General features: G+C 41.4%; 1 protein-coding gene across 23 annotated transcripts in view; it reads left to right on the top strand.

Moving 5' to 3' along the window:
* The window catches only part of ppp1r12a (protein phosphatase 1, regulatory subunit 12A), a 189,276-nt gene that overhangs the window by 107,704 nt on the left and 57,420 nt on the right, over nt 1-24,152 (top strand). For 10 of the 23 annotated variants that reach the window (XM_086009567.1, XM_086009575.1, XM_086009565.1 and 7 more), the window contains exons 6-15: nt 883-957; nt 5,693-5,781; nt 5,965-6,119; nt 7,343-7,467; nt 10,977-11,093; nt 12,688-12,924; nt 15,113-15,210; nt 15,310-15,465; nt 19,860-20,006; nt 23,283-23,420. In XM_086009567.1, the coding sequence (XP_085865693.1) occupies nt 883-957; nt 5,693-5,781; nt 5,965-6,119; nt 7,343-7,467; nt 10,977-11,093; nt 12,688-12,924; nt 15,113-15,210; nt 15,310-15,465; nt 19,860-20,006; nt 23,283-23,420 (1,337 nt within the window). The remainder of the gene's footprint in view (nt 1-882; nt 958-5,692; nt 5,782-5,964; nt 6,120-7,342; nt 7,468-10,976; nt 11,094-12,687; nt 12,925-15,112; nt 15,211-15,309; nt 15,466-19,859; nt 20,007-23,282; nt 23,421-24,152) is intronic. The other 13 variants (XM_086009581.1, XM_086009566.1, XM_086009574.1 and 10 more) reach the window with 7 other exon arrangements.

The following is a 24,152-nucleotide window of genomic DNA, read 5'->3' as shown; positions in this document are numbered from 1 at the left end:
CCATTTCACCTAGTCTCAGTCTTGGCATTTATACTCTGACGTTGGGTGTTGCATGTACCGATTGCTGGGACGCTGAAGTTGGAGTGTAAATAGAGCCTGATGGGCTTCTTATAGTGCAGACATGGGATTGGACAATTGGGGTTCCATATTTCTTTTTGCACAGTCATGCAACGCCACCATGTCTGAACATAACTGGGGATGGAAACCTGCTTCACAATGAGGATCTAAGAAAGGGTTTGGAAGTACAAGGGTAAAGAGGTGTGTGGGAGTACAAATGTACCCTTGGTGTACTTTGACCTGATTGCAACGAAGTGATGATTTCAACTGCAGCTTATATGGTAATAAAGGAGGCAAAACTCTGAGTCACCCCGTCAGTGATCTTTGGGAGCATGTTTTCTTGGTGAGGCCAGCGGTCGTCGGCAGATTTCCATGAGTTGGCTTTCAAAGTTCCTGCTAAGCTGCGCGGCCGTGCTGCTGTCTGCCGGTCCTGCGCAGCCCAGGACCGGCTTTTCAAATGTGAAATTTCTTTGAGTGGGCTGCGCAGCCTGTTAAAAGGACCGCGCACCCAAAAAAAAAATTAGGGGCAGTATTGTTGGTTTTGTGTTTTCGTTCATGAAAACCAATCTTTTTTTTGCGGGTGTTTGGTGGGTATAAATGTTTTGCTTATCACCTGTACCTGCCTCACCATTGGCCCCCTCAGTTGCCAAGAAAGTGGTTTTGTGAAGAGTGTGAGATATGTTGCAATGGCTTCTGAAACTGTCTGTCTTGCTTAGTTTGTGTCTTATTAACAATAACACTTATTTTCTATTTGGCACATTCAGTTGGCGGAGAATTTTTCTTTTCCTGTAGACCTCTTCTGAGACGCATGAATTTTGTCCACAGGGCCAGACAGCTTTTGATGTGGCAGATGAAGATATTCTTGGGTACTTAGAAGAGTTGCAGAAAAAGCAGAATATGGTAAGTTTCTGGAAACTTATTGCAGATCATCACTGTTTTGTTGACTGTCTCTTGGCAGAGGGAAAGAGGTGAAATTCTGCAATATAACTTGAGTCATGTTTTATGATTGGACCATCCATGCTAGTGTACAAAGCTTTCTGTTGAGCTAAACAACAGGGTGACAAGAAACCCTCTGGTCTTAACATTAAAACTGGCTTGCCGCATCCAGGCTCTGCACACTAATAGAACTCCCAAGTATTCATCATTTTGACCAGAATTGGCACCTTTAAGGAAACTGGGCTTCTCGCTGCCCTGGAAGACCTATTGGTAGCTCCTTTTAGTCTTTTGTTATCTTTTCAGTTTGTGAAGTATTGAAAACGAAACTAGTAATGGGGAAATGAACCAGAGAAGGGGAACATCTAGGCAATAGTGACCATAATATAATATGCTTTAAGATAATAATTGAGAAAGACAGAAGCATAACAAAGACCACAGTAATAGAGTGGAGAAAAGCTGAGAATAGAACTTGGGAAAATAAAATGGACAACAATATTGGCAAACTGACCTGGAATAGCAATGGGAAACATTTAAAAGGGTGTTCAAGAGTCTTGGAAAAATATATTCCGCTAAAAAACGAACAAACTAAACACTAATGAGACACTATGGATGAATAAAGCCATAAGGGAAAAATTGAGGGTAAGGAAAGAGGCATACATTAAGTACATGGACAGCAGGGGAGAGCATGATGAGGGAGAATACTAAGAGATTAGGAGAGCAGTCAAAAGAACAATTAAGGAAGACAAAGCAAAACTATGAAATTAAATTATCAAGGAACATAAACAAAATAGTAAAATATTTTACAGGCACGTAAATAAAAAAAGTAAGGTCAGGATGGGCAGGAAAATACCACAGGCAGCGATCGAGATGGCAGAGATATTAAATAATTATTTTGCATCAGTATTTACCAGGGTGATAGAACAGGTGGAGATGACATCGGATGATGAGATTAGTAATGAGATAACTGCATTTAAAATAAGCCGAGGAGATATATTAAATAAACTGATGAAACTCAGAGGATAAAACCTCTGATCCGGATGGATTACATCACGCATTTTAAAAGGATCTGGGGAAGAGGCATTACTACACATATTTAGTAATTCGTTAGAAAAAGGTGCAGTGCCAGAGGACTGGCAGATAGCTAACGTAATACCTATATTTAAGAAGGGAGCTAGAACATGTCCAGGGAATTATAGACCAGTCAGCTTAACATTGGTAGTAGGAAAAATAAAGGAATCCCTACTGAATGAGAAAATAGAAGAACATCCAGAAACCAAAAATATAATAATAAATAACCAGCATGGATTTCAAAAGGGAAAGTCTTGCTTGACCAACCTAATTGAATTTTTTGAAGCGGTAATAGAGAGCGTAGACAAGGGTAATGCAGTAGATGTAATTTATCCAGATTTTCAAAAGGCCTTCGATAAGGTACCACATAATAGACTAATGAATAAGGTCAGGGAATGCGGAGTCGGGATAAGTAGCAGAATGGATTGCTGGCTGGCTTCAAGACAGAAAGCAGAGAATAGGGGTAAAGGGTAGCTATTCACAGTGGTAGAAGGTGGGTAGTGGTGTTTCACAAGGATCAGTGCTGGGACCACTTCACAATTTACATTAACGATTTAGATTTTGGCATCAAAAACACAATTTCTAAATTTGCAGACAACAAATTGGGGGGGGTAGTCAATACTGAGGAGGACTGCAACAAATTACAAGACGACATTAATAAACTTGCAGAATGGGCATATAATTGACATGAAATTCAGCACAGATAAATGTGAGGCATTACATTTTAGTAAGTAAATTAGGAAGATCACATGTTACTTGGAAAATAACAATCTAAATGGGGTGGAGGAGCAAAGGGATCTCCAAATACACATTATTAAAAGTTTCGATACAGGTTAACAAGACCATAAAAGCAAACCAAGCTCGAGGGTTTATTTCTGGAGGGATAAAATTGGAAAGTAGTGAAGTTATGCTAAACTTGTATTGAACCTTGGTTCGACCACACTTGGAATACTGCATACAGTTCTGGTCGCCATATTCTAAAAAGGATATGGAGGCACTGGAGAGGGTGCAGAGAAGATATACAAGGATGATACCAGAAATGCGAGGGTATACCTATCAGGAAAGGATGAACAGGCTGGGTCTCTTAAGGCTGAGGTCTTTAAAATCATGAACGGTTTTGATAGAGTAGACACAGAGAGTGTTTTCACTTGTGGGAACGAGCATAACGAGAGGCCATCAGTATAAGATAGTCACCAAGAAATCAAATGGGTAATTTAGAAGAAACTTCTTCACCCAGAGAGTGGTGAGAATATGGAACTCGCTACCACAGGGAGTGGTTAAAGTGAATAGTATAGATGCATTTAAGGGGCGGTTAGATAAGCAAGGAGCGAGAAGGGAATCGAGGGTTATGTTGATAGATTTAGATGAGGTAAAATGGGAGGAGGCTCGAGTGGAGCACAAGCGCTGGCATGGACTGGTTGGGCCGAATGGCCTGTTTCTGTGCTGTCCATCCTATCTAAGTAGTGGTGAATGGAAGTTTTCTCAATTTTTTAATTTTTTTTTTAAAGAATACGTTTTTGACTATTGTCATTACGTACAACTAAATGTTCGTGTTTTAAAATTCTCCAAGTAGAATCAGTTTGAAATTCAGGTGTGTGTGAAATCTCTTCCTGTAAAAAGAAAACTGACTGCTGCCACACACAGATCTTCATGTGTACAGATGGCCTGTGGCCATTCTGTTCATATTTTGCCTGCTGCTATCCCTTGGTGACACCACTCACAAGCACGGAGCCAGCTTTCACATGTAAACCTGTGGTACCCAACTTTAACTTCTCCGTCACCACCATCGATGCCAACTTGTTTCAGAGCGAGGGAAGCGAAAATGTTTCCTTCAGCCGAATATCACCCAAACCATCCTTTCTCCGTTCCTACCAATGCTTTCTTGCCTTTGGCTCCAACTCTGTGTATCAATGCCACCAGTCGTGTGGTCAGACTACATCAGGTACTTCACAGTCTTGGCATTCTACTTGACCTGAGCTTCACTGCTGTACCTGACATCTGGTCAGTCATCAAGACTGCAGTTTTTCCATTCTCCAGAACATTGCCTGCTTGTGCCCCACACATTTTGCTCTTGCCTGCTAAGGTCCTTAACCCATCTCCCCACCTGAGAAATTGACTTCTTCAGTACTCTCTCTCTGCCAGCGTCCTTTCTCTTCCTCCCTCCTTTTACAAACTTCAGCTAGTCCAGAGTTCACTGGCTGCAGTTCATTCACACGCTCTCTTCCCTCCCTCGCCCCTTTGGCCATCACATCTGTCTTTGCCAAGTTCCACTGGCTCTCTGTCCCCAGGATATCGCTTGCGAGGTCTTCATTGTTAGATTGCTCCATGGTCTCGCTTCACCATACCCGAGTAATCTTCTCCAGCTGTATGTTCCAACCTAACGCACCCCTGCTCTTCATTTCTGGATTAATGTTCTTTTGGCCTCTGTCAAAGGAAAATATTTCTCCATTATAATTTTACTTTACAGCAAATGTAAATTAAAATTGGCTTCAGATAGTCTATCTTTTGATGTGTACTTTTGTCCCTCTGGGGAGAGGCCAGTATATAAAACATGCTAATCCATTTATGTTTCATAAGAGTCAGAGAGCTGAAGCAAGTTGTTTGCTATGTGAATTAGTTGGGATGCAGCAGCTTACTGTTGGCTACTTCAGTTCCGTAAAGAGCAATTGGCCTTTGATCTGTTGAGTCCAAACTAGTGTCCGTCAGACAATTGCTGGCGTGTAGCAACGTCTGTGTTCTTAAGACATAAATTCATTCCATCTTCAGTGGCGGAGCCATTGAGATCTTCACTGTCATGTGAAGTTGCCATGAAAAACTGAATTCCAGGTCGAGACTTGGTCCATGCCTTCGACAGCTGTTTTTGCTCAAAACACCCTGTGCTCTTCCTTGAGGTGTAAATTGAACTGTCTCAGCCATGAGTGCATACACCATGGAGACCTGGTCTTTTCAACTTCGTTGCATCTTTAGAAGCAATTCAGTGTTTTCCTCCAGAATGTAATTCAAACATTTGAAGTGAAGAATCTTTGAGGATTCTTTATCACAAAGCGGTTGGTTCCCAGAGACGGGAGGACAGATTGGATTTTCTCAATTTTAGTTATTGCTTATTCTGAAATCAAATGATCATTAAATTTATCATAGGAAAGAGCTTGTTGAGGACAGAATTGAAACTCTGTTCTGTTTTGTATGTGATTTCTCCAAAGCACAAATAAATGTTTTACATGACTTGTCTGGTTCAAGCTTATCCAATTATACCTTGTATCTGTAAACGTGCAATCTTCTGAATTTGTATCATTCTATTTAAATTGTATTACAACTTTATCTTAAAATGGGTTGGGGCAACAAGCCCTTCAGCCTATTTTATCTCATTTCTAGAATGTCAACTTTATCATCCTGTTACAGCATCTAGCTATTCTTTTTAAATTTGTACACTGTTGGCGGTCTCGAACCATCCTCCCCAGCCACCCGTTCCACCTGTTGATCCAGAGAAATACTTCTCCTGTTCCTAATTCTGCCCTTAACTTGGCTAGTTTACTCTCACAGAATTGGACGACAGTTATTCAAAGTTATAGTTTGGTAATTTAACACTATTTGAAAGAAAAAATTACGTCTTGACTTTTTTTCCCCCCAAAAGCTTTTTAGTGAGAAGCAAGCAAATAAATCCCCATTGATCGAGTCCACTACAACAATGGAGAACAACCAACAGTTAAAACCGATCAAAACGTAAGTGAGATTCACAATACGAGTTAGCAGCGATTGATGAGCTGCATCATTTGGGGAATGAAACTTTTTTTTTTTGCCTGTTCCTGCTTGTGAATACGATTATTCCTAGTCGACAAACCAGGAAATGGTACAGGTGAAGATCTTGATGTCTGGTTTTAAACCTTACTGAAATTCTTGTAACAGTAAAGAAACCCTGCTGAATGAACAGAAGATTCCAGCCCACATAGAGTCTCTGGAACAGGAGAAAGCGGATGAAGAGGAGGAGGGTAAGAAAGACGACTCTAGTTGTTCCAGTGAGGAGGAAGAGGAGGAGGACTCGGAGTCAGAAGCAGAGACAGGTAACCTCGAAGTAATTTTTAGATTTTTGTTGCCCATAAATTCAGCCATAGGTAGAATAATTGGACCATCTTAAAACCTCCAATCATGTCTCATGGAAGATTACCCTTTTCTGAAGATTATCGGAAATTGCTTTGTTTAAATTTGCGAACTTTGTGCTCGTTGAAGTGAGGGATGTGAATGCTGAAGAGCAGAACGTTCTCCGTTTCATGCACCCCACGTCAGCATCAATCACTCCCAAGCTCTCAACAGCATGCAATCAAATTCTCCCTACAGCTAACCCTGCAATGTTAACCTCATTAATTGTAATGGTATTTTTTTTATTCAATCGTTCACGGGATATGGGCGTCGCTGGCAAGACCAGCATTTATTGCCCATCCCTAACTGCCCTTGAGAAGGTGGTGGTGAGCTGCCTTCTTGAACCGCTGCAGTCCATGATGCGGACTGATCTATTTGTAGATGTTTGGTGCAACTGAGTGTCTCGCTGGGCCATTTCGGAGGGCAGTTAAGAGTCAGCCACATTGCTGTGGGTCTGGAGTCACATACAGAGCAGATTTCCTTCGCTAAAGGACATCAGTGAACCAGCGGGGTTTTTACAACAATCCGATAGTTTCATGGTCACCATGACTGATACTAGCTTTTTATTCCAGATTTATTGAATTAACACAGTTTAAATTCCCTCGCTGTCGTGGTGGGATTTGAACTCGCGTCTCCAGATCATTAGTTCAGACCTCTGTACCTGTATTACGAGTCCAGTAACATGACCACTATGCTCCCGTACCCCTATTAATGGTACTGAGGAGCAATTTTGTGCAACGAGTCCATGCCCACCAAAAACTGGATTGAAGTGGCTAAAACTATTTCATGTTGGACTCTTGCAGTCAACAGACAGATTTTTAATTCCACCAGTCTGAGTCTGGGACCCAGAGGTGAGAGGCCATTGCCCTGACCCACCGCACCATGCAGTTCCCTAATAATTCAATTTTCCCCCTACAGTTTCATTTTTCAAATGTTATTTCAGTTGGTGTGTTCTGCATTTATTAAGTTACAGTGATTTTAGATTTGTTCTTTCAGTGAAGCTATTTTCTTTAAGAATAGGATGCGAAAGGATCAATGCTGCAAAGTAGTTACAAATGGAATACTACGACTATCTTGCGTGGTTTATAGATTACTTCTATGGGTTTGGTTAGTCATTTCTCCACTAATACGTTTACTTTTCTTCCAGAGAAAAGCAAACCTACAACTGTAAATATTGTAAACCGTATCAATAGTGGAGGTATACAGTCTGCAGCAGTGGCCCCATCAACCATACCCATGAATCAAGTTACACCAACATCACCAGTGAAAAAGGTATGGGACAACCAATTCAAACTTGAAATGAGCAGCAGTGGGTGGCCTAGTAACTCTGGCAGGAGAGGTTTGGACACTCAGCCAGAGGGTTTGAATCTCTCTCTTATCTGAGAATTCAAAAACTCTTATTGGGCAGGTTTACTTAATTTATTGGCTGGGTTACTGCAAAGTACAGGAAATGGCACCTGGCCGCTGAGGCAAAGGACAAATACTGTCCCACGTCCTGTCCTAAATAGCTCAGTATGCAACGTATCTGCTGCTGTCGAATTAAGTAGTCATTTTGATGGCAGTATTCGAACTGTTTGGCCCATGCGTCCTACCCTCCTGGCTAAAGAGAGGTACAGCATTGGATAGGGAAAGTAAAGAGTAAAGATGAGAAACCTAAAATCTGAACATATTTGTTGCAGTTGGTACACAGAACTACAAATACTAGCAAGGAGCATGTGAAATTAATGGATTATCCAAATGGAAATCCGAGACACTGTCCCAAGACTCGACATCACCACTGTCCTGGAATAGTCTTATCAGTTCTTTGGAGTGAGTAGGTGCAGCAAGGTTAATATATGCACACACACAACTCCCAATACTTCAGGTCAGAGAGAAGGGCAGCAGAAGGGAAGGAATTTTGTCTGTGCAAGACAGGCATTTAAATGTAGTTAATCCAGCATTCTTCCTTAATTACTTGTCACACATACACAAATATACCAAACTAGTACAGTAGCTGAGCTGGATGTTAATTTTGAGGCCAGCTTGAAGCACAGAAGTGCCAAAGCGCTATCGATTAGATTAAAGGAGTCCTTCATGAAAGCATTTAAAATACTCCCATGTCGCAGGTACTGCATATTGTTTCAGTAGGTGCTGGAGCTCGATCAGAATGAGTCTTGCTTTGTGGATCTTAACGAGCTGAAGTCTAATGCAGAGAAATGCACTGTGCTGCTGATTAGCCATGTGTTCCTTCGGAATGGGTTTACCCAAGGTTTTGCTGCCAAAACAAACAAATAGCTCTGCTCTGGGACGTGACCTTGGTCCAACAAGTATAGAAAGCCACGGCTTTAATCAACAAAATTGATTTCTTGAGAGCAGGTGGCAGTTAAAACTTACGGGGTGAGTCAGAGCATGAAGTTCACTTATCTCCATGCAAACATAGACAAAATAACCGAAAGCATGAGAGTTTTCCAAGTGAGATGCCTAAAGGAGACTACTTTCAGTACGAAGTATTATGAGATATTTTATTTTCTACGTTGACTACGTTAGTTGCATCATTTTTGTTTCCTCATGAAGACCCGTCACGTTGGGCCCCTCCTCACGTCATCCACCTGCTCCGCTGTCATCAGCAGTAGCAGGCAGCTCTCCTAGGTAGAGTCTCGTGGATTGGCGCCTGGGCTGATGGTGGATGTCAGTTTGGTGCTGTCTGAACCAGAAGACTTGGTGACACTGGATATTGCAGAAAGTCTGATGGAAAAAGTTGGAGAAATTGCACAATTGTAATGTAGCCTGACGCATGCTCTCGCAAAACTAGATTCAACTTTCTGCTTAACGTTTCGGGCAGAGATGGTTTTTGGGAGAGAGGCGACTGAAGGTGAAGCCGTGTAGCATTGTGAGCAGAAGGTTTGCCTTGTCCAGAATATTGATGTGTAATTGCAGCAGTTTTTAGGTCCATTCATAGTCATGGAAGTGTGGTTTAAGGGCAAAAAGTTGCGGAGCTGCTCCAGTTGTCATTTATACAGGAATAACAGGCTACCGACCTCTAATGCTGGAGACCGTGGCTAGCTGGCATGGAATAAGCTCTCCTATACGTGACTTTGGACGATGCTAAGTCCAAGAATGAGAGGGGAATTTTGTGTCTGGTCAAACAGAACTACAGTATGTAATTCTATCACGGGGCAAATGTAAGCTTTGTAGAATACTAAAGTTGATGATGGTAATGGTGGGCTCTTGTGTATCGCCTGCCGATTTGTCCTGTTGTGAACTGGCCCAGTGCTAAGGAGATTTTACCGAGGGCTGTCTAAAATTGATCAGTTATCATGTACAGTTTTGGCTCCAGTTAGGGTTTTCCCAGGAAACTTCGATTGGCTGTCGTATTCCAGCTATTTTGCCATCATCAACAGTGTTGAGTGGAAGGCAGAGCTTTTGTCGGGCCGTTCAGAGAGATGTTACACATCCTTTGGCACTGTTTGAGGACTAAGGAGTTCTGGTGTCGTGGTCAATATTTCTGGCCAGAAAACAGATCACGTGGTGGCAATTGTTTTTCAGATCGTGCAGTAGACAAAATGGATGCTGTGTTTGCTTGTATGCAAAGCTATTCAGGATACTTGAGACTTGCGGTATAAATGCAACCCTTTCTAAATCCATTGATGGATACAGAGGAGGAAGGCCATTCAGCCCATCTTAGCTCAACCATCCAGTAAGTTGCCACAGTTTCCCCCCCCCCACCCCGGAAATCAAGTGCCTACATCAAGATTGTACTGCCGAATTGTTGAAAATACTTGAAAAAGACCCTTAAAATTGCCGAAGAATTCACAAAAGATTAATGGGAAAGTCACGTGATGCCTTAAATAGACCGTGGACTAAGGAAGGTCACGAATTGGACATTGTTGCAAGAATGAAATTCTAAACTGGGATTTTTCTGAGAGTAGGAGAGGTGAGGTAAGAAAGGGCTTCTTGCATTGAAGCTAATGATTTGTCGTGTGGATTCATGTTGCTTTTCAATGAAAACCAGTAGTTGTACATTATTCTCCCACTTGCACATTGATGCGAAACTGTTTAAGGGTGTGCATTTACTTGAAGCAGATCAAGTTGGATGTTGAGCTCCAATCTGGCTGTAAAGCCAAGACGTGAAACCTTCCAGAGAGCTTCTCACCGCACTTGGAGTTGGCGGTTTTTCACTGTCTGGAAACTTTAAGAACTGCCAGTGAAATGTTTGAAGAAAGTGGATGCTCCAGCTGGGCTCTAATAACAGTAAAAAAAAATTAACTGCTGGGCAAGTGGAGCCCCAATACCTGTGTGGAAGCTCTGTTACTGTTGCACCAGGGTGCCAGTCAGACTGAGGTCAGCGTGTACTTTTGACAAAAGTCTGCTGATTGTCTATCTTGGTCAGCAGATACTTATCTCTGGCTATTAGCTGCAGCATGTCTGCAGCACCAGATGAAGTTTGTTCGGTAATTAAATTTGCTGTCTGATTTTGAATTTGAAGCTTGGTTGTCCAATGTGCAACCGTTGAGGAACTAATATCAAAAAGTTTAGTCTAGTCTACTGTGAATTTTAATAGACCCTTGTCCTAGCAAGTCTTATAAACATTAAGCTATCTGTTTAAGTGGTGATTTAGGTCTGATTTATTCAACCTTTGTTAAGACTGTTTTATAAAACTGTAGGGTGTGGAAGTCCTTGTCCTCTGAGTGTTTCCTGATGGTCGTTGATCTCATTCACGCTGTTGGTGTGCGACTGACGTCACACTTGAGTGTTTCTCCTTGCAGTTTTCTCATTGCACTTTCTGTTTTAATTGGCTTCAGTATGAATCCATTACTCCTCCCATGCCTGTGGCGGAGCCAAAAGATCCGACATCTTGGCGTCAGGGCTTGCGTAAAACTGGCATTGTTCTTGTGCCTCAAAAGGGTGAAAAAGTTATGGTGAGCTGCCTTTTGTGTGCACAGAGGTTTGTGTTTTGTGTTCAGTTACCCGCTTACCAGAAGTACCCGGTTTCACTGCATGTTGTGATGACACTCATTTTCACGTGTTTTTAAACAAATAGTTCTGACATGTGAACATTTGAATAAAAATCCAGAATTTGTGTGGTTTGTGTGCACATATGTTTTTTGTCTGTTTGGTTGCATTGTTTTAATCTGCCCTCAAAGTGCATGAACAACTATTAGACAAGTATGGAGAAATTAATGGCATCGTAGTTTAACATTAGTCGTTCCCTGTGTTCTCTATCCCCCCCACAACACCCTTGGGGACTGAAGGCATTGCACACAGACTAAAATACTCCATGATGTGACTTGCTTGAATGGGGTAGTGTTAACACTTTGCCCTTATGGTCAAAGATGATATGACGACTTTCAAGACAAGTCTTGGTAATTTTTTGGTTTGGGAGCAGATTGGAAATCAATTGTTTTGTTGCAAAATATCGTTAAGCTGATTTCTTCCATTTATAAATTATCCAGTTAACCTTTTTGAAATTAAAGAAAGCTCCACAGTCAAATGCATTTGAAATGAATCCGGAGGAAGAGAATGTTTGTATGAAAATGGAACGAGATGTAGATCTTGATGTTGTCGAAGAGTTACAGAACAGTCCAGTAAGTGCCGTTGTGTAACAACAGAACCAGTCAGAATAAATGACGTCTGACAACATTAACAGTAACGGTTGGTAGGTTTCTTCATTGCCTTCTTTTGGGCAGATGACTACACATTAGTGTGAAGAGCAAACCCGTAGCGTGTGAGAATTATTTTTGTTGCCCGAGAGAATGCAGTGTCCGACGTTTTCATTGTATGGCGATTAAAAATTAAAATGTCGTCATCATTAGACCTCAGAGAAGCTGTTTAATCAGATCCCAACCAATCGTCTAGCTGTGGTGGTGGATGGTTTGTGTTTCTGTCTCATCTTGACTCGGTACGAAAAGCTTGGATTCTTTGTCTCTCTGTGAAGGGAATTGACCATTTTCTAAATCTGTTTGCTTGTTGGATGGTGTACTGCAAAGAAATCGGAGGAAAATCTTTAGATCAGCACCCAATACAGCGGTGCGTGAAATGCTAATATGTAAGCTGGCTAAATTTTGGATCTGGAATCCTATGAAGTTCAGAGAGGATCTGTTTCAAAAGCTCTACTACAAAATAGCCAAGGATTTCTGACGACATAGTTGTCATTTGAAATGGTCATCTTTTGTCGGAATTGGAAAGATTGTACTGTAGTTATCAGGACTGAAGAATTTCTTTGTGGACATGCTTGTATGATCTGGATCGATCTTGATTTCCTCAAAGGACATTCCAGTAAAGTGCCGTATCAATAATACCATGGTTGAGGTACAGATGTTAATGAATTGATACATTATAACTTGAAAATTTACTTTTTTTATGAAGCTGTCATGATAGTTCAGAGTCACAGTAGAAGTACCAAAAGAGTGACTGGTTGTTTTGTCGATCCCTGACCTTTACATGTGGCCTGTCCTGGGGCAGCAGCTTGATAAACACTCAAACACAGTATAGTTTTCAAATCTTCATTTGCAGTTTGCCACTCCGTTCATCAAGTCTTCAAAAGAGGAAGAAAAGAAGAGGAAAGACGATGAGGAGAAGAAAGATGCATCTCCAGCATCTTGGAGGTCGGGGCTTCGGAAGACTGGAAGCTATGGTGCATTGGCTGAAATTAGTGCTTCTAAAGAGGCACAGAACGAGAGAGACGTTACAGGTGTGATGCGTTCGGCCTCAAGCCCTCGACTCTCATCCACTCTAGATAACAAAGAGAAGGTAACTAGTAAATGCATACATTGTCCAATTAATGTTGGCGCCCACTTAAATTTAGTACTAAACTGCCCAAGAAAAGCTGGATCTAAAGTGATTCAGACACTTTTGTTCCTTTCCCCCCATTCTTCCCTGTAAAAGTTCAGTTTAAAACCTAGTGTAAAGTCAATTAAACTTTTTTTAAAGAATTGGCAGTATTTGGAAGGTAGATTAAAGACCGACATGCCATTGAAGTGTAGTAATTGGCTTTCTATACCACCAAGACTGACCATCAGGGGTCCATGTTCACACTGGTTCTCTCCTGGGTGTAGAGAAAGTCTGGCAACTTCCTGTCCAGGAGAGGCCCCAGTCTCAGTTGGTCTAAAAACAACAGGAGAAATAGGAAGCTTTGCTTTCAGAAGCACCAACTGTGTGTTTGACTTCTTGTCGACGCGTTGGTTGAGAGTGTCTGCACAAGCAGTAACCCAGTAACCAACCCAGGTGCAGGCTTAGCTGGACAGTAGAAATAAAAACACAAAATGCTGGAAATACTCAGCAGGCCAGGCAGCATCTTCGTGGAGAGAGAAACAGTTAACGTTTCAGGTCGATGACCCTTCATCAGAACTGGAAAAAGTTGGAGATGGAACAGGTTTTTAGGCAAGTGCAGGGGCAGGGAAAGGGGGGAGGGGAGGAAAGAACCAAAGGGAAGGTCTGTGATAGGATGGAAGGCAGGAGAGATTAAAAGACATTAAGAAAGATTAAAAGGAGATGGTAATGGGACAAGTTAAGAAACAAAAGATGTCTCTAGAGAAGTGTAAATGGCAATGGCAGAGAGATCAACAGCTGCCATGTGGGAGAGAGAAAAAAATGAATTGGAAAAAGAAGGATAGGGGCAGAGGTTATGGTCTGAAATTGTTGAATTCTATGTTGAGCCCAGAAGGCTGTAAAGTGCCTAATCGAAAGATGAGGTGCTGTTCCTCGAGCTTACGCTGAGCTTCATTGGAACAGTGTAAGAGGCCAAGGATGGAGAGGTGGGAGTGGAGCGGCGTATTAAAGTGACAGGCGACCGGAAGCTCGGGGTCACCCTTACGGACTGAACGGAAGTGTTCCGCAAAGCGGTCACCCAATGTGCGTTTGGTCTTCCCCAATGTAGAGGAGACCGCATCGTGAGCAGCGAATACAGTATACTAGATTGCAAGAAGTGCAAGTAAATCGCTGTTTCACCTGGACAGTATTGACTCCGCATAAAAACTGCCAGAGCAGACAACACGAGATGCCGTATCGCTGAATGGCTCTTCAGGGTATTGTCCCAAATTGGCTAAGAATTTCACCTTTCCGCCTGACTTTCTGGGATTAAAACCTTCATTGTGAAACTTCATCTGTGGTTGTGTTAAATTCGAGATGTGGATCTCGATACTATAAAAATACAGAAGAATGGATACTCGGATCTATGATGTGAATAATGGTCAGATGGACATTAAGAAGCTGTACCTGGTCCTTTACTCTGAGAGCTGGCTGTGCCCGTCAGACAGAAGTTCTTGTTGGCACACTTGTTTTAAAATAATTGCTTGCTTGTTATGTGTGAACCCAATTAGTGGGTCTCCAATCCTGATGAGTAAACTGTGCAAGTAAATATTTTTCCATTTCCTTCCTTATTAGTAATTTTTTTTGCATGGTGCAATTGGAAATTAGCATGGTGCAATTGGAAATTAGCATGGTGCAAGAGTTGAAAGGTCGGCATCTACATTCTACCTAACCTGGCACGGCACATTGGGAGAATCATTTGCACCAATGCTGGATCTCCTTTGCTGGAGCATTATTCTGCAAAAGTCACCGGTAGCCAGGGGAATTGAAGGGAACTCATTTGGTGTGAACAAAACACGAGTGATAAATGAAATAAAAACCGAATACGCTGGAAATACTGGGGTCAGGCAGCTTCTGTGGAGGGAGAAGCAGAGTTAATATTTCAGCTCGATGAATTTCCTCTCTGCAAATGCTGCCCGATCTGCTGAGTGCTTTCAGCATTTTCTGTTCCTATTACAGGTTTCCAGCATCCGCAGTATTTTGCTTTTTTTTAACAAGTGATAAAGTGGTTTCATATTTTGTTTCAATGTGGCAGGGATATAGCAAGATTGTTTAACACACCAAAGCAGAATTTGTTAAATGCATTTCCCCCTCAAAGCAGAATTTGTTAAATCTGTTTCCCTCTCAACAGGAGAAGGATCAGAAAGGGGCGAGGCTCGCATACGTTGCACCAACGATCCCATCCAGAAGATTGGCCAGTGCATCTGACATTGACGAGAGAGAAATCAGGTGAAATCCTGCTCCAATTTATTGTTTTATTATTCTTTTGAAGTCATTTTCTTTCCCCCCAACCCTCGTGCATACTCAACTGAAATGATTGTTTCGCAGAGATTCTGCAAGTAACTTTGTGCGTAGTGGTTCTTACACAAGGCGACGTTGGGAAGATGATCTGAAGAGGAAAGAATTGAACCATACCTCCTCCACTGAAGGGTCTCTGTCACAAAATGCTTCCGTCACCAACGTAGTGCCTAGTTATCAAAGAAGGTAATTGGAAACTTTCAAGACGTTTGTGTAGCGATTTGATTATGGAAACAAGTTAGAATTTAAAAAAATCAACTCCAGCCCACCCCAAACAAATGCTTGTGGCTCCCCTTCAGTTCACTGTTTGAAAGTCCATTTCCCTTGAGGTGATGTGTCTGGAGTATCTGAACTGCCTGAACACCAGCAAAATCTAACCTTCATGGCGCTGAGTCATCAAACTTATAAAGTTTATTGCAGCCGTTGGCTTTTGTTCATTTTGTTATCCCCATACATACAAATAGGCCCATCATACAACAGAGGAAGGGAAATCATATACGCTCATTGGGTGTTCTGCCTCTAACCCTGATTCAGGAGGAGAAAAGTTTACCGTAAGAGTAATTGCTGAGAAAAAGCCATCTAGCTCATCAAATGTCATCCTTGTCGTACAGTAAGCGTTTCATAATTCTATGATGAGAACAAAGGAAATGTTGAGGATAAAGAACCTTGGGGCCCCGCTACTTTCGCGCTGATTTCCACGTACTTACTTGCTGCCAACGTGTGTTGGCGAAATATGGGCACCCAGGTTTATTGACGCACCGTGGTGACAGGCAAGGTACCTCAGCACAGGTGAGGACTCTTGCGTGTGCGCTGTTCCCAGTTGAAATTTCCTTTGTCCTTCCTCTTCCCCAAAACCCCCCGCCCCCCAAGAAAAGGTAGAGAAGGAGAATGAATGACAGCCATACACCTTTTTTTGACGCCTCCCTCCGACAGATCTGTGTCTTGTGCCGCAATTTCCACTGTGCACCGAGACGGTGGGTCCTTGATGTTTAATTATTCCAGTTGGTGCAATTTTGCTGGCACTGGTCTACAAAACTAGATGCAGCCACAGAAAGGCATGTCGTTAAAAAACATGGAAAGGACCTGCCAAAATGTTACAATAGGAATGAGTATCTTATTTTTGGAGATTGCCCATGGTTTGCGGAGGATACTCGCCTTCAAAGAACGGAGTGCTGCAATGTAAAGGTGAGAAACCTACCTCATCACTTTGGGCTGTTACTGTATTCTTGCATGCCTCAAAAAAAAGGAGCGGTAACATCCTCCCAACAGATCATTACCGCTGTCATGTATTTATCGGGCTCTTCTAGCATCTGAAAGAATGAGCATCAGCGAATATCACAGTGCTCCAGTGTTGCTGAACAATTTGGTGCTTTCACTGTTAGTGAGCTGCGGCATTATTGCACGGACTACACTTTTTTTTAGATATTGTCTTCAGGCACTAGACAGGAAGTTTGCAGTAGTAAGTATGAAATGGTAGAGTTTATTATAGTTTGAAAGGCTAAATATATATTATATTTAAGTGACTCAAAGTGTTCCTGTTAAATTGATTTTATTTGCAGCATGAATTCAGCAACTTTAACCAATCTTCAAGTGACCAATTCTCAAACAACATTGATTTCTTTTTAAAGTTGGCATTTTGAGAACTGACATAAGAAAACTACTAGGCACTTGGTCTAAGTATTAAACAAAGCTTTAATCAACTGGTTTTCAACATGGAGATCTAGTTGTGTCCTTCACTAGTTCCTGTTAAAGAATGTCCTGAGCAAGCTGGGCCCTTGCCCGAGTATTTATATTCTCCCTGGACAGCGCCACCCGCAGGCCGCCCAGTATTACTTGATAAGTCATTTCCACATGAATGACGAGATTCATGTCAGGAACCATTGATGTATACCATTTTTGTGTGTCTATGGAGCACCGTCATAGAATTTGACAAGGCACCCTTTGCACCTGTGTTGGCTCTTAAAGAGCTTTTCCCTTCGTCATATTCGGGGTAGAGTACACGTCAAGAGGAAGTAGTGATCTGGTCAGACAGCACCTTGAGTACAGGCCAGAGGCTGGGTATTCTGCAGCGAGTGCCTCACCTCCTGACTCCCCAAAGCCTTTCCACCATCTACAAGGCACAAGTCAGGAGTGTGATGGAATACTCTCCACTTGCCTGGATGAGTGCAGCTCCAACAACATTCAAGAAACTCGACACCACCAACTCGACATAGCAGCCCGCTTGATTGGCACCCCATCCACCACCTTAAGCATTCACTCCCTGCACCACCGGCGTATCGTGGCTGCAGTGTGTTCCATCTACAAGATGCACTGCAGCAACTCGCCAAGGCTTCTTCGGCAGCATCTCCCAAACCTGCGACCTCTTCCACCTAGAAGGACAAGGGCAGCAGGTGCATGGGAACACCACCACCTCCAAGTTCCCCTCCAACTCACACACCATCCTGACTTAGAAGTATATCACCCGTTCCTTTATCGTCGCTGGGTCAAAATCCTGGAACTCCCTAACAGCACTGTGGGAGTACCTTCACCACACGGACTGCAGCGGTTCAAGAAGGCGGCTCACCACCACCTTCTCGAGGGCAATTAGGGATGGCTTTGCCAGCGATGCCCACATCCCATGAACGAATAAAAAAACACTTTGCCCAGTTCTGGTCATGGATTGAAAAGGAAGAGATTAAAGACATGGAGGCAATGCAGAAAAGAGAGACACAAGGTTGAGCCCCAGTGTCAAAGGTCTAAGTTGCGAGGGAAGTCCACAGAAATGTGGGCTTTTCAGGCTGGAAATGACGTGTCCGAGAGGTGATCTTTGAGGTATGCAAGGTTTTTAAGGGTATAGAAAAAAGGTAAACCTGTAATATTACTTCCAAGTTAAATGGCGAGAATGGGAAAAGGTGTTTGAGATTCAGACTGATAAATTTAGGACTGACACCAGCAAATTCTTCTTCACACAAAAATGATTTAACATATGGAATAAATTTCCAAGAATCATAGTGGATTGCAAACCCTGGAATCTTTTAAGAAATAATCGGATGCTGAAATGGGAGACTTTGAAATTATTTCAAGATGGATGAATTAAGATGGGCTGAATGGCTTTCCTCATCCACAACACTAACTTGCAGCATTAAAAATGCACGCAGTTGTCAAAGGGGCAAAAAGTTAGATTTTTCTTTAAAAAATTAGGTCAGTTTTTAAAAAAAAAAAGGTTTTGTTATGAAAGGCCTCTAACTTGGAGCGAGCATGAAGAGAAGGCTGAAGTTTATCATGAAAATAATGAGTTAATTGACAAGAGGGAAAGCCCTGTGTGAGCCACACAAGGACCTAAGAATTTACACCAATGGGAAAAAAGGCTGTTTGTGGGGGGGGGGGGTGACAATTTTCAAGAATTGGCCTGCTTTCTTGCCATGTCGCAATCCTTTCTCTGCAGAAATTCTTCTAATTGTCTCCTGGACCAAGTTAAAATTGTCTACTTTGATGGCCTCTCCCAGTGATATAATCACCATGCCTTAATAGACGTTTATAAACATTTTTATACTCATCTTGCCAAATTTACTTTATGCATTTTTTGGTACTTGAGCAAAATGTTGAAGGCAGTCATGTACAGTGCAGCCCTTCTCCAAAATAGGTGATTACAGAGTCTCTGTGCAAGTTGTAAATTGGATGGTTTTATACTTTCCATTTGTGAAGGAATCATGGGAAATCTCAACATCTATAAAAGGGCTTCACGGTAAAGCTAAGTTGATAATTTTTTAATAAAGTGATGCTGTATATAAGCACCTCAACCTTTTTGACAACCTTTGTGAACTGTTGTAACTTAGAACATAAGAAGTAGGAGCAGCTCTTATTCTAAATGGATGTCTTCTGCTTCCTCCCAGATAAATGCATGTGTTGTCTTGAGCTGTCTGTGAACATGTGTTGTCACTGTTGGTGCACCCTAAAGAACTTCTTAGAAGTGGACTTGACTTTGAGAAGTTCTGACACAGTATATGAACACACGAAAATAATACTAAATTAGCAATTACTGGTGTTTTGTATTGCGTAAATTAAGTACAAATAATATGCGCACCACTTTCACGGTACTAAACGGGATGACTTGTGCAATATAGCACACTAGAAACGAAGACACTGCCAGTTAATAACTCCTGGAAGTGCAGTCAGTGACCAGTTGACCAAATATAGAAAAATTCACCGCACGTTTGCAGTTTAGTAACATCAGAACTTGACCGCTTATTCCAAGTATGTTTGGAAATCATTGCTCATTAGAGATATAACATCATTGATTCTTATTGAGGTGGACTTGCATGAAATAGTCGAAATGCAAAAAACACAGCTCAATAAACTTTATCCATAGAGGCTTTTGTATTTAGACCTAAAACTGGGTTTTGTTTGTTGCTGTCCAGTCGCACTGAATGTTGCAAGCAACTTGCTGTAGTTTTTGTCATTGATTTAATGTCAGTGCTTGCATATTCAAGAAGTTTTATTTTTGCATTTTACATTTGTGCATGATAGCATGTGTTTCTATTGCTTTTATTACATTTTTTTCTAACTGTTTTGATGTGCTCTCTTGCTTGGTATGCATGCAGTAATTCGTATCTGCTAGCAATAGGCCGAAGTAGCAGTGCCAGAGATCTCCCAGCCAGCTCTTCCTCAGCCATCAGCTTGGATCCTACTAATTCTAAGTCTAGGCAACCAACTTCAACTCAGTATTCATCTCACAACATCTACAAAAGGTATAACATTGATCTGTTTGAAAAGGCAGTCACCGTAGTTTGACAAGAATACTTCTCTTTGTGTGCTTCAAGCTCACTTTGGTGCATGTGTGGGGTTGTGTTCAGTGTTGTGTTGTCTCCCCTATATTTTGATTGAGGTACTGACCTTTTTAAGGAGTGCAAGACCTAAGTACAGCCTCAGTTTCCAGTCTGGTAACCTTGCCAGTAGTGCGGTATATACAAGCTCTAATGTCTTTTTAAGTCCTGCAGAGGTTTTGTTTGGAAACAGAAAATGCTGAAAATACAAAGATTTGTCACCATATAATAACTGAAAAGACAAGGTTGATGTTTTGGGTATAGATCCTTCAGTTCTGTTGAAGGACTGCACCCAAAACAGTAACTTGTGTTTTTCTACGCTTCTAACACTGAATTTTCTGCAATTTAATTTCATACTTCCAATATTTGTAGTTTCTTTAAATCTAGTTTTTTTTAAAAAATTTAATTGGATATTTTTTGTGGACGTCAATGATTTGTTTATTAAAAAAAATAGTTTTGGTAATTGTGGTTCGTGGGTAAGGGGGAATTTATGTTGGGACTGACGTGACCTTTTTGTACAAAGGGCTGCCATGAGTCACATGTGAACTTGTCAGTAATCTGTTTGGGTTGCTCTGCATTTCAATTACAACTTCACAAAAGCTGTATCTTGATCATTGCAGTGGTCAAAATGTGTGTCTCTATAACCTGGGGCCTCATGATATAACTGCTGGCACAGCTGCTGACCCAGGGCATTACATTCTTGCCAGATAGTAACTTTCAAAAGGGAATTGGATAAATACTTGAAGGGAAAAAATCTGCAGGGCTGTGGGGAAAGAGCGAGGTAAATTGACCAAAGAGCTGGCACAGGCATGATGGGCCGAATGGCCTCCTGTGCTGTATCATTCTATGATTCTACGAAAGTAGGTATAGGGGCATTCTAATGTGCATCGTGGCATACTGAGTTTTTTGCCCATTTGCACGGAGCTGACACAGCGGGACAGCTTTTAGCGTTCCTGGACGTTCGGGAAACCCTGGGAACCACACACAGAGGAAAATCAGTCAGGGAGTTGGCGTGTCTGAAGGGAGCCCGATTTTCCAGCCATTTAAATTAATGGTTGGAACATTAAGCAGGCTTTGTAGCGATATTCCATTCTCCCTGCTCGATATTCCTGTCTCCGCTGCGCCCTCGTGTTCCAGTATGCCCAGGAACAGGAAAATCTGACCCAGTATTATTCCATGTACAGGCGACCCTTGTTGGTGAGTCTTTGCGTGTCGCACAGCCAAAGCAGTTCCTAGTTTGATTGCTCTACACTATAATTTTTGCACTGCATGTGTTGTGGAAGCATTAAAAAAAAAATCGAAGTATAGCGAGTATAAACCTATTGACAATCATTTTAATCAGCCTGCTTTAGTGATGTCCTGTCAATCGCTTGGGATCCTTTCAAACATTAGATTGTTGGCACTCCTACCGGTCGGTGTTCAACTTTCATGTCTGAGTGACATATTGAGAACTTAGACATGTCCATTGGATCTTTACCACAAAGCACTGTTTTCTGATCTTTTTGCAAATCAACATGGTTGGAATGCTTGCATCTGTCTTTGCAATGTCATTGCACTGCATTAATTTATTTAAAACATTTTTTTTTTGACAACTGATTTGCCCAAACCCATTTATCTTGCCTGCAAAGATGGAATTCAAACCTCAATCTAAAACCACTTTATTGTACTTTCATCAAACGTCAGTAGCTTCCTGTAATCTGACAAATTCTTTTGAAAAATGGGCACACTGGGGGGGGCGGCAAGTGTGCATCCAATAACTTTTTTTTCAATCTTGGGGGTGAAAGAGCTTCAGGACAAATTTTGCCAAATCTATATGTTGCAGAAAGGTTAACCTTTAGTACGCTGGAAAAGCAAGAACCTGGATAATTGTGGGGATGTTTTAAGGCGAACATTTTAATAACCAAAATCACCATTTGAGAGCAAAGCCTAATAGTGCAAATCAAAAGCTTTGTGCTGGTGGATTTCTGTACACGTTTTCCATCAATGCATTTGACTCTTTGAATCATTTCCATAACCACTTCTGCCACTCCTGTTCCACACACACAAACCATTGTTCATTCTGCTGGTCAAACTATTTCCCTCATGTCGTTGTGGAATACTGAGATTCAGTATAGTGTTCATAGCCAGAAAGCTAGATGCAATAAAACCCATTGCCAAACTTAGAGGATATTCTTAAATTTAAAAAAAAAATGCTGTTCATTATGTAGATTGCTATGTTTAAAGCTGCCCTTCACTAACACGGTCATGCTTGGAAAAAGTTTTGATGATAATTCACACGAAACGTCTCCCATTTGAAATGGTGCCCAAAGAATGATAAAATGTTCCCGCTGAGGCAGACTAAAACACAATTGTACAAACGTCCATGTAAAACTTGGGAGAGGCCAAGTTCTTGCCTTCATTTGTTATACAAGATTTTAATTGGTATTGCATGAAACTTGGTGTTTTACAAAAGGGAATTTTATTCCCCTACGTCAAACAAGACCACGATGTGTTCTGGACACAAGGCATCAAAGGGGTATGGGGAGAGAGCGGGAATATGGTATTGAGATAGAGGATCAGCCATGATCGTATTGAATGGCGGAGCAGGCTCGAAGGGCCGAATCCTGCTCCTATTTTTCTATGTTTCTATTTTTTCTATGGAATCTGTTAACATCTGATAAATGCAGCTGTCTATAACAAAATATATTTTGCTACATAAACTAACTGTGTGTGTGTATATCTATATATAATCAGCACCTTCCAGAGAGCGAGACCAAAGATTATTTGGTTAGGTGCGTTGCGGCAGTTTGACGTGTGTGTTGTGTGCCTGTTTATTTCCAATTCGCTTGAATCCCTGTAAAAATTCATATGCTCCATTGCCAAGAAAACTGACACCGAGTATTCTCCTAAACCATCCTAGAAGAGAAGAAAGAACTTGACATTTATATCTTGTTTCTCGATTTTTATTTTTTAAAGGTTCACAAGTGAGCTGCTGCTCGGGTTTCCCACTTGTATATTGCGAAGTGATTCCTATAACATCAAATTTAAAAAAAGACTCAAACATGAAATTTGATATTGAGTTTTCAATTATAGGAAAAAAATTGAGTACGGGATTTTTTTTTTTTTTAAAGTACTTTTACTGAAAATCGATATTTAGAATTGTGGCAACGTCAAAACGGAAGACCTTTGACGAGTTTTCTCCCCACTTTGCTTTCCCTTCAGTAGTTCTTTTGGTAGAAGGAAAGATGATCTGATCAGTCCTGTTCAAAGTTCCATTTCAACCAACACCATAGCAACTGTTAGCTCATCAAACAGCCTGCAACCTATTACCAGGACATCTGCATCCACTTCATCTGGCAGGTAAAGAGAATGGACTTCAGAGATTCTCTTTTAGTCACTTAAAAAAAAAAAAAAAATTCTTTGTTGTTTATGTTGTGCCTTTTCTTTTCTTTGTGTGTCTTGAGGATACTGGATTTATACCTGCAATAGTAGTTTGAGAGAACTGTAGAGGTTCCGGCAACGAAGGAGGTCATTTGGCCTATTGGCTTGTGCCATTACTCGCTGCACATCAGAGCCATCTACTCCAAGCTTTCTTGCTCACTTCCGGTACCCTAATTCACTCTTAAATGTTGTATTGGCTGTGGCTTCAATATCCACTTGCAGTAATGCCTTCCATGCTCCATTAACACTTTGCTGAAGAAATTTCTTCTAACCTCTCCCCCTTTTTGATTTTTATTGTTGCGCCCCTTATGATTCATTGGTCAGCAGAAGAATCTGTTATTGTTTACCCCTCAACCCCATTGAAAACTGTGTTATTAAGTCACCCATTAACATTTTCTACACCTGGGAATATAGTTCTAGTTTTTCCAAGCCCCTCAGTATAACTAAATCCTCCATCCTTGTAAATCTTTGCCATGGCTTCAATATCCAATATTCATACTGCTTTTTAGCTAAATACCCAGATTTGTGCATTGGTCAGTTAATATTTAAACATCTTAATTCTTAAACAAAAATTGCCAGGACAATCAGAGGAGCATAATAACTAAATGGAAACAATAGGGTGAAAATATCCAATAGCCTTTTGCGTAAGAA

The sequence above is a fragment of the Somniosus microcephalus genome, chromosome 16 (genome assembly GCF_052327205.1).
Source record: "Somniosus microcephalus isolate GS21.2 chromosome 16, FLI_Smic_1.0, whole genome shotgun sequence".
NCBI lineage: Eukaryota > Metazoa > Chordata > Chondrichthyes > Squaliformes > Somniosidae > Somniosus > Somniosus microcephalus.
Note: the sequence above shows the minus strand (reverse complement) of the source record. Positions and strands in the feature narration are given on the sequence as shown.